The sequence below is a fragment of the Orcinus orca genome, chromosome 8 (genome assembly GCF_937001465.1).
Source record: "Orcinus orca chromosome 8, mOrcOrc1.1, whole genome shotgun sequence".
Lineage (NCBI taxonomy): Eukaryota > Metazoa > Chordata > Mammalia > Artiodactyla > Delphinidae > Orcinus > Orcinus orca.
In genome coordinates this window covers 9,966,632-9,977,197 of record NC_064566.1, presented here as the reverse complement: position 1 = coordinate 9,977,197, position 10,566 = coordinate 9,966,632, and the positions used below count along the sequence as shown (strand labels likewise).

Genomic DNA, 10,566 nt, shown 5'->3' with positions numbered 1-10,566 from the left:
AAACCCAAAAGAATCACAAAAACCTACTAGAAATAATTGATCTACCAAGGGCACTCACTGGATGTTGGGAGAGGCAGCCTGCCTTGGTGCACACGTTTTGGGTTTTTTTTACAAATTTATTTATTTTATTTATTTATTTTTGGCTGCGTTGGGTCTTCGTTGCTGCGTGTGGGCTTTCTCTAGTTGCGGTGAGTGGGGGCTACTCTTCATTGTGGTGCGCGGGCTTCTCATTGCAGTGGCTTCTCTTGTTGTGGAGCACGGGCTCTAGGCATGCGGCCTTCAGTAGTTGTAGCACATGGGCTCAGTAGCTGTGGCTCGTGGGCTCTAGAGCACAGGCTCAGTAGTTGTGGCGCATGGGCTTAGATGCTCCACGGCATGTGGAATCTTCCTGGACCAGGGCTCAAACCCGTGTCCCCTGCATTGGCAGGCAGATTCTTAACCACTGCACCACCAGGGAAGCCCCTGCATGTTGTTTTTTTTGTTTTTAACTTTTTATTTTATATTGGAGTATAGGTGATTAACAATGTTGCATTAGTTTCCGGTGTACAGTAAAGTGATTCAGTTATACATATACATGGAGCTATTCTTTTTCAAATTCTTTTCCCATTTAGGTTGTTACATAACATTGAACAGAGTTCCCTGTGCTATACAGTACGTCCTTGTTGGTTATCCATTTTATTTTATTTTTTTATTTTTTCAACTTTCTCTATAGTTTACTAATAAGTCAAAAGAAAACTTTTTTTTTAACATCTTTATTGGGGTATAATTGCTTTACAATGGTGTGTGTTAGTTTCTGCTTTATAACAAAGTGAATCAGTTATACATATGTTCCCATATCGCTTCCCTCTTGCGTCTCCCTCCCTCCCACCCTCCCTATCCCACCCCTCCAGGTGGTCACAAAGCACCGAGCTGATATCCCTGTGCTACGCGGCTGCTTCCCACTAGCCATCTACCTTACGTTTGGTAGTGTATATATGTCCATGCCTCTCTCTCGCTTTGTCACAGCTCACCCTTCCCCCTCCCCATATCCTCAAGTCCGTTCTCCAGTAGGTCTGTGTCTTTATTCCTGTCTTACCCCTAGGTTCTTCATGACATTTTTTTTCTTAAATTCCATATATATGTGTTAGCATACGGTATTTGTCTTTCTCTTTCTGACTTACTTCACTCTGTATGACAGACTCTATGTCCATCCACCTCATTACAAATAGCTCAATTTCGTTTCTTTTTATGGCTGAGTAATATTCCATTGTATATATGTGCCACATCTTCTTTATCCATTCATCCGATGATGGGCACTTAGGTTGTTTCCATCTCCGGGCTATTGTAAATAGAGCTGCAATGAACATTTTGGTACATGACTCTTTTTGAATTTTGGTTTTCTCAGGGTATATGCCCAGTAGTGGGATTGCTGGGTCACTTTTTTTTTTTTTTAATAGAAGCATCATAAACATTTTCCTTCTCCTAGTTCCTGGGTCTTTTTTTTTTTTCACACACACACTGTATTTTATTTTTACAAGAGATAGACTGACACCAAGCCTTGTAAATGGATGGCCACAACAAAAGCAACAATGATCTGCACGTTGTTTTTGCTGAAAACTCCAAAACGAAAGGCCTGTCTCCTGACACTGAGCACATAGGCAAGTAGGTAGGCCAAGGCCACCACAGTGTGACTACAGTGTAATTGTTCCCTCCCCCAGAGTAGGGGGAGCCTAGCTTATTTGCTGCTTGCTAAAAAAGGTTCTGAGCCCTTGGCCCTGGGCTCCTCAGATGCGGCATAACCTACTGCACGCACCACCATTGGGGCTCACTGTGTCATTCGTAGGACTTGGGTACTGGGGAAACAGGCTGCCATGATGATGCTCCTGCTGTTTGCTGTGCTATGAGTAGTTCAATCTTATTGCCTACTTGTAGCACCTGTGGAGTTGTGGCATGTTAATCCTTGCCATCCTCTATGACAGGGGTCAGCAAAGTTTTTCTTAAAGGGCCAGATCGTAAGTATTTAAGCCCATGGGCCATATAGTCTCTGTTGCAACTATTTAACTTAGCATGAAAGCCTGTAGCATGAATGCAGCTGTATACAAAATGTAAATCTGTGGGTGTGCCTGTGTTCCCCCAAAAAACTTTACTTACAAAAACAAACAGCTGGCCCACCTTCCTTTTAGAGTTGGACATCTGAGGTTCACAGAAGGAACTTGCGTAACTCCTGTCTAGCAGGCAGTGGAGGCAGATGTGCTGGCTCCAGAGCCCTTTCCACCCCTCCCAGCCTTGCTGTGTGCCTTGCTCCGCTGACACTAAAGAAAGACCCCAGGCTTGCAGTTCAGTTCCAAGGGGAGGCACAAGCGGAGATCAGAGCGCAGAGGAGAGGGAAGGGGAAGAGCTCAGATATAAATTCACCAGTTTTTCAGACTTTGGGACTTCTGAACTTGGGACTTCTCCCTGAATATTACTCTCTCCAGTTTCAGGGAATTGCTTCTGCTGCTTCTCCTTTCAGCCCAGAAAAAACAATTACTGACCCACGCCTCCACCCCAACTAGCTATGAGTACAGCACTGTCTGAAAGGTTAGTCACTCAGAATGCAAATCAAAACCACAATGAGATGTCACCTCACAACTGTCAGAATGGCTATTATCAAAAGGACAACAGGGACTTCCCTGCTGGTCCAGTGGTTAAGGGTCTGCATTCCAATGCAGGAGGTGCAGGTTAGATCCCTGGTCAGGGAACTAAGATCCCACATGCCACGGGGCTACTAAGCCCGCGGGGCAACTAAGCCCGTGTGCTGCAACTGGAAGATCCTGCATGCCGCAACAAAGATCCTGCAACAAAGACCTGATGCTGCCAAAAAAAAAAAAGACAACAAATAACGAGCGATGTTGAGGATGTGGAGAAAAGGGAACCCTCCTGCACTGTTGGTGGCAATGTAAATTGGTGCAGCTGTTACCAACTTGACTCCTTGAACTCCTTAATCAACAGAAATTGGTAAGAGGCCAGATGAGGAATTTAGGCAAAGCTTTACTGGAACTCATGCTGCAGCATGAGGGAGTGAGAACAAGAAAAAGGTGCCCTTGCTCACTTCCCAAAGAGGGGGCGGGAGTGAGCTGGGTCCTTAAATAGGGTGAGGGTAGGGGTGGGTCAGGCCGGAGGGGTGGCTTTGGTGGTCTGCCCACGCCCTCGGTGGTGCTGTGTGCAGGGATCATGCGCGATCATGCGCAGTACCCTGCTTCTGCCCCCCCCAAAAAAGCAGCAGTTGGGTTTTGGCCTTTTTGTATCTTATTGGTCATAATTTGTCCAAACCATGCATGCATGCAGCTATTTTCAGTCCCTTATAGTTTCTTTGTATTCTTTTGCTCCGGGAGATGTTTGTCCAGGTGCAAGCACTGCAGCAACGGATCCCAGGTCCAAACCACAGTGAGATATCACTGCACACCTACTAGGATAGTGATAATAACCATTTTAAAAACTGAAAATAAAAGGTGTTGATGAGGACGCAGAGAAATTGGGACCCTTGTACAGTGCTGGTAGAATCTAAAATGGTTACAGACACCGTGGAAAATAGTTTGATGGTTCCTCAAAAAGTTAAACATACAATTACCAAAAAACTCTAATTCCACTCCTAGATATATATTCAAAGGAACTGAAAACAGAGGCTTCCACAGATACTTCTATAATGATGTTCACTGCAACATTTTTCTAGCCCAAAGACGGAAATCCGTGTCCACTCCTCAACAGATGGATAAACAAAATGTGGTGTACACACACACACACACACACACACACACACGAATATTATTCAGCCATAAAAAGGAATGAGGTTCTGATATATGCTACAACATGAATGAACCTTGAAAACACGCTAAATGGAATTACGCCAGACACAAAAGGACAAGTACTGTATGATTCCACTTATTTAAAATATAAAGAATAGGCAAATTCATAGACATAAAAAGTAGATTAAATGTTAGCAGGGGCTGGGGGGAGTGGGTGCTTAACAGTTACAGAGTTTCTGTTTGGGATGATGAAAAGGCTTTGTAAATGATGGTGATGGTTACCCAACATTGTGAATGTAATTAATGCCACTGAATTGTACACTTAAAAAAAAAATTAGTCGGGGTTGGGGGGGGTGCGGGGGAATTAGTCGGGGCTTCCCTGGTGGTGCAGTGGTTAAGAATCTGCCTGCCAAAGCAAAGGACACGGATTCAAGCCCTGGCCCGGGAAGATCCCACATGCTGTGGAGCAACTAAATCTGTGCACCACAACTACTGAGCCTGCCTTCTAGAGCCTGCAAGCCACAACTACTGAGCCCACGTGCCACGACTACTAAAGCCTGCGCGCCTAGAACCCATGCTCCACAAGAGAAGCCACGACAATGAGTAGCCCCTGCACGCCTGAGCACAGCAATGAAGACCCAACACAGCCAAAAATAAAAAAACAAATTTAGTTTAAAAAAAATTAGTCACTCTACTCAAATTACCTGGTTTGACTGTGCCATGTTTCCTGTCCTACCCTTACTGACAGTGACTAACAGTCAAGTTAACCTGAGTCCACTTCAAAACCCTTCTTTCGGGCTTCCCTGGTGGCGCAGTGGTTGAGAATCCGCCTGCCGATGCAGGGGACACGAGTTCGTGCCCCGGTCCAGGAGGATCCTGCATGCCGCAGAGCGGCTGGGCCCGTGAACCATGGCCGCTGAGCCTGCGCGTCCGGAGCCTGTGCTCAGCAACGGGAGAGGCCACAACGGTGAGAGGCCCGCGTACCGCCAAAACAGAAACAAAAACAAAACCCTTCTTTCTACTCCTCTGAGAATGGTAACACACTTACTGCTCCACAGCATAAGCAGGCTTCAAGGCCCAGTTTACAGACCATCTCTTGTAAACTTTTCTCAATTCCCACCGCGAGTACTTTGTCTTCTCGACTCCCATACACGTCTTGGGTCACCTGGTGATCATGTTTCATCTTCCCGTCTCACTTATGCTCCTTGAAAGGAGCCTCTAGTTCCGATTAATTCTGGTGTCTTCTAACTACCTGGTTCGTAAATCAGAGGCACAAAACCCCCTACTACCCTTTCCCCCCAAAAAAAGGCTGCTTGCTAGACAAAAGACCCCAAACCCCACCGTGCATTTGCATGGCACTGTCGTGCACACCGTTTCTCATTTTCAGATCGTTGTTAGTAAAGAGAATCTTGGGGCCGGGGCCTATTTGCCAATCCTGCGGTCACATTACCACTACTGGCTACACTCAGACGACTCATTGTAAACCTGGTATGGGGAAGCCCAAGAGCCGCTCCCGCTCCCGGGGTCCCGAGGACAACTGCTCGGTGGGCGGCCACTGTTCTCTCTCAGCTCGGCAGCCTAAACCCCAGCGAAAGCAATTTGCTGGCACGCGCGGACTGCACCGAGACATCCCAGGCACCACGTAACCATAGAGTGAGGTAGGCGGGTAGAGAGGCCAGAATAGAGGGTCGCTCCGTCCCCAGCTTCCGGCAACGCCTCGCTGCTCCAGGAGTAGCTGTAGCCGCGTACGCAGTTTCCATGGGGACTGAAGATGGCGTCGCGAGGTGAGATTCCGGAGGTGTGTGAGTCGCTGGTCCCGCTCTCCTCAGTACCCACCCACCCCCAACCTTCTCTCCCAGTGCTCGACCTAAACCCTTCCTTCTCGGGTGTTAGGGACATCACTCCTCACTTGTCCAAAGCAGGGTTTGGCGGACTCACCCACCCTGAGTGCCCGAAGGTCTCGAGGTGCGGGTCTCAGATACCCCCAAATCCTTGGCTGGGCCTATTCTAGGACAGGTCAGTTGCGAATTTGCAGCGTGATTTCAAACAGGCCAGTGCTGGTCTCTGAGCCCCAATTTCCCTTCCCAAATAGTGACGAGGTTAGATCTTAGAGACGCTTTGACTTTCAGCCCCAAAGCCGAAGGAGTCGAGTTTGACGGTATTCCGGAAAGAAGGGGATTGAAGGAAACCCCCCTCCACACCGTATATACACACGTACTCCTCGTCAGCAATCAGAAGTGCCCCCACGTGGCCCTTTCCACTAGCTGCGGCCTCGTGTTTCCTCCAAGTTAGACACAGAACCATTGAAATAACTGAGGCTGAGCTGCCCTCCAGCCCATCTCTTTTCTCTGTTTTCATATTTTCAGGTAAACGGTTGTCCTCCACCCCCTTGGAAATCCTGTTCTTTCTGAACGGGTGGTATTATGCTACCTGTTTCCTGCTGGAACTCTTCGTATTTCTGTATAAAGGTAAGGCCTGGGGTTTTGACTCCCCTTGCCCCAACATCCCTTCCCCACTTCAGCCCAGTGCCAGCTGCCACCCAAAGCCTTCTTGTTTTTCATTCTTTTCTGCCCCCTGGGGCTCCTCTTCGTTGCAAGGTGGAAGTCTCTTCATCAGGTGACTTCCTTGAGAATGATTTAGTAAGAAGCCCCTTGGCAAGATTTTCTTGAGTTTGGGAAATGTGGACTTCTCCATTCTGACTCTCCCCCACCACCTCTTTGCTGAACTCCACTTTAAGCCCATTGGTAACCTTCATTTCAGCAGCCTGTGTACCCATGTACGTCTGATTACTGTGGAGAGCAAAGTCCCCATAGACTCTCCGAGTTAGGAGTAAAACCCCGTAATAACGAGCCTGCCTCTAACAGACGTAGCCGCACCAGGAGTTAACAGATTCTGCAGCAGGTTAACAGATCCTGCCCACATCTCACTAAGTAGTTCATGGAACGCTGATAAGACTCGTGTTGTCTTTATTCCCAGGTGTGTGGGAGTTCTTGTGTGTCCTGTTCTATGTTGTTTGCAAGCTCTGACTTTTGTATTGGCAGGTCTCCTGCTACCATATCCAACAGCCAATCTAGTACTGGATGTGGCGATGCTCTTCCTTTATCTTGGAATTGAAGTAATTCGACTGTTTTTTGGTGAGTGTTGTCCAGAGAATATTTCCATTCCTTATGAGACGAGCTGGTATCTGTAACCTGATTAACAAGGAAAAGTTTCAATACATAACCTAGGCTCACCATAAGAGATTGGATCTGGTGGTATATCCCGTTACCCCCTCTCTGAAGTTTCAAGCTGCTTCATATTTTGGGTCAGGATTTATTTGTCTGTTGCTCTGCAGGGCCAGAAGTAGGTGGTGACATGAGATATTAGATAATTCCTTCCCAGTTGTCTAACTAATACAAGAGTTCCTGGTTCCTCTCACTGGTTTGCTTGGGAGAATAGATTCAGTTGTACCTCCATGTCCAGGGCAGTAGACACCTATCCAGGGCAGTAGACGCCTGCACAGGTCAGCACTAAGATCCCCTCCACTTCTCTGAATAAGGATTTCTCTAGGACAAGTTTTATATCCCCAGAAATACAGAGCAAGCCCTTATTAGTTAGAATATCTCATCCTTGAAAACGGTGTTAAAACACACACTGAGGGGAAAAAAATAGTTTCAACACATATAACAAAGGATAAAGAAGGCTCACATAAAGTGCTAAGAAAAAAACCTAGTTTTAAAAATTAGCAAGGGGATTGACATATATACACTATTGATACTATGTATAAAATAGATAACTAATGAGAACCTACTGTATAGCACAGGGAACTCTACTCAATGCTCTGTGGTGACCTAAATGGGAAGAAGATCCAAAAAAGAGGCGATATATGTATACATACAGCTGATTCACTTTGCTGTGCAGTAGAAACTAACACAACATTATAAAGTAACTATACTCCAATAAAAATTAAAAAAAAATTATCACTAGCAAAAAAAAGAAAAAATTAGCAAGGGACACTAATGGGCAATTCACATAAGAATAATTACAAGGACCAATACCCATGATAAAATGCCCAGGCTCACTAACAAGAAGCAAATTGAAAAAACAAGGTAACATTTTCACCCATCAGATTAAAAAGGTTTCCAAATTCCCAGCATTCGAATGGCTGTGAGGAACAGGTCTCTGTGGTCTCACACTCTTGTGGGTATTTATATTCCCACACCCTCTGGGAATATAAATTAGTACAACCTTTTTGCTAATAGTTTTACCAGGTAAAATTCGTATTCTTAGACCTAACAATTTCCCTTCCAAAATGGTTGAAAAAGACAGATAGTTCTACAGATATGCTAAGATATCTGTATGAGAACGTTTATTGCCATGTATAGTTTTTTTATAAATTATTTTTTAAATTTTATTTATTTTTGGCTGTGTTGGGTCTTCGTCGCTGCGCGCGGGCCTTCTCGAGTTGTGGTGAGCGGGGGCTACTCTGCGTTGTGGTGCGCGGGCTTCTCATTGTGGTGGCTTCTCTTGTTGCAGAGCACAGGCTCTAGGTGCGCGGGCTTCAGTAGTTGTGACACATGACCTCAGTAGTCGTGGTTCACGGGCTCTAGAGCACAGGCTCAGTAGTTGTGGTGCACGGGCTTAGTTGCTCCACGGCATGTGGGATCTTCCCAGACCAGGGCTCGAACCCGTGTCCCCTGCATTGGCCGGTGGATTCTTAACCACTGCACCACCAGGGAAGCCCCTGCCATGTATTTTTTAACATCAAAACATTAGAAACAACCTAAACATCTATCAGTACAGGATTAGTTAAATAAGTTATGGCATTGGTTCAGTGAAATTGTTCATAGCCATTAAAAAAGGGTAAGGTAGTTATGTGTGGAAAGATGTCTAACTATGTTAAGTGGTTAAATAAGTTGCAAAACAGTATGCAGAGTATGATTCTATTTTTAGAATAATAAATAGTAATATGTGACCATACACATAAAAAAGTCTGAAACAGTATACATCATTCTGTAATAATGGCTATCTCTAAGGGCTGAGTCATGTGGTCTTTTAGTTTCTATATTTTCTAAAATTATTTTTTATATATTTTTTTCTATTTTTTGGCTGCCCCGTACGGCATGTGGGATCTTAGTTCCCCAACCAGGGATCAAACCCATGCTCCCTGCAGTGGAAGCCTGGAGTCTTAACCACTGGACTGCCAGGGAACTCTGTATTTTCTATATTAACTGAAAAGTTTTCAATGATTATATATTATTTTTATGATTTACAAAATTTTTCCTCAAATAAAGAGCCCATTGTCCCTTGACTGGGAGCCAGAATGGAAGCAGGACCTTTCGGTGAATGACTGCAATCCTATAGCTGCTCCAAAGCCTCTACTTTTTTTTGTTGTTGTTTGTTTGTTTTGCGGTACGCAGGCCTCTCACTGTTGTGGCCTCTCCCGTTGCGTTGCGGAGCACAGGCTCTGGACGCGCAGGCTCAGCGGCCATGGTTCACGGGCCCAGCCGCTCCGCGGCACGTGGGATCCTCCCGGACCGGGGCACGAACCCGTGTGCCCTGCATCGGCAGGCGGACTCTCAACCACTGCGCCACCAGGGAAGCCCAAGCCTCTAGTTTTTAACACGGTGGGACCGCATTTATAAACCTGCACATCCCCATTCAGGAGCATTTTCCTCTGCTTGCCAGTCCATCCCATCCCGCCCGCCTTTCCTCTGAGGCCAGGGAAGGCAGGCCACTTGGAGGTGATTCCATGGGCTGTGTCTGACAGGTACAAAGGGAAACCTCTGCCAACGAAAGATGCCGCTTGGTATTAGCATGGCCTTGACCTTCCCATCTGCCATGATGGCCTCCTATTACCTGCTGCTGCAGACCTACGTGCTCCGCCTGGAAGCCATCATGAACGGCATCTTGCTCTTCTTCTGTGGCTCAGAGCTGCTGCTTGAGGTGCTCACCCTGGCTGCCTTCTCCAGGTACTGCTGCCGAGGGACCATTTCCTACCACCTGAGGGTTGGATTCCCATCCCAGGGGGGGATTCATTGTTTGTCTAAAGCCTGAGGGGTCTAGAAGATTTTTAAGGGCAAATAGGGTTGTCTGTGGGACTGCCTTTCCCACTTAGGGTAGACATTCTCCTTGTTCTTTGGGGCCAAGAGCTTTGGGATATAGAACAGTTCCAGCCAGCTGCTCTTATTCACTGGTCTTTTAACATTTTGTTTCTTTCTTTCTTTCTGCCATCAGTATGGACAGGATTTGAAGTACAAAAATTTCAGCCAGCAGCCCTCACAGGCTGAGACCACACATACCTCTGGTACTTTAGCCATACGAGTGAGAAATGGTGGGTCAAGTTGTCCTGGGCAAGGTTGCAGCTTTTCCTCAGCACAGACACCTTGGGGAACAAACCAAGCATAAGCCCACTGGGCACCATCTTCTAAACCAGGATCATCCGTTCAAGAGACTCTTCTACACTCCAGTATAGGGAGGGGCAAGGCTGTCGCCATCCTGGCCCTTCTCAGAACCAATTAATTCCCTTCTGACCTCAAGTTTTCCTCTTTGATCATCGTGGCCAGAGCATCTTGTGTGGACCGTGTAGGCTCCTTGGGCTTCCAGCAGGACCTGAGCTGCACACTCCCTGTGTGTGCTGCGCCCCACGTTCTGCAGGAGCACGGGGCACCTCAGGAGGGTGTGCTCCCAGAGTGATGCAAAAGCCGCTAATCCCATTTCTCAGAGACTGAGCTCCAGAACTTTCTCTGGAGCTCATAGTGTTATTTTTCTACTCTCATCATGAAACAAAACATTATTTTATAATAAAGATGTATTTTCTGTG

The 10,566-nt window shown here is 46.5% G+C and overlaps 1 protein-coding gene across 2 annotated transcripts; it reads left to right on the top strand.

The window, feature by feature from the left end:
• Positions 1–5,423: 5,423 nt before the first annotated feature.
• On the top strand, positions 5,424–10,566 carry TMEM216 (transmembrane protein 216). 2 transcript variants are annotated; one of them, XM_012537949.3, is made up of 5 exons: positions 5,424–5,548; positions 6,131–6,232; positions 6,806–6,898; positions 9,514–9,715; positions 9,981–10,566. In XM_012537949.3, exons 1-5 carry the CDS (start codon positions 5,536–5,538, stop codon positions 9,994–9,996), a joined length of 426 nt encoding a protein of 141 aa, XP_012393403.3. In that variant the 5' UTR covers positions 5,424–5,535; the 3' UTR covers positions 9,997–10,566. The 2 variants fall into 2 exon arrangements, with proteins under 2 accessions (XP_012393403.3, XP_004264231.1); XM_004264183.4 differs by having other exon boundaries at positions 5,501–5,562.

Coding starts and splice junctions, on each gene's coding strand:
- TMEM216 (XM_012537949.3), top strand. Junction 6,233..6,805: donor CTTCGTATTTCTGTATAAAG/GTAAGGCCTGGG, acceptor TTGTATTGGCAG/GTCTCCTGCTACCATATCCA. Junction 6,899..9,513: donor AGTAATTCGACTGTTTTTTG/GTGAGTGTTGTC, acceptor TGTGTCTGACAG/GTACAAAGGGAAACCTCTGC.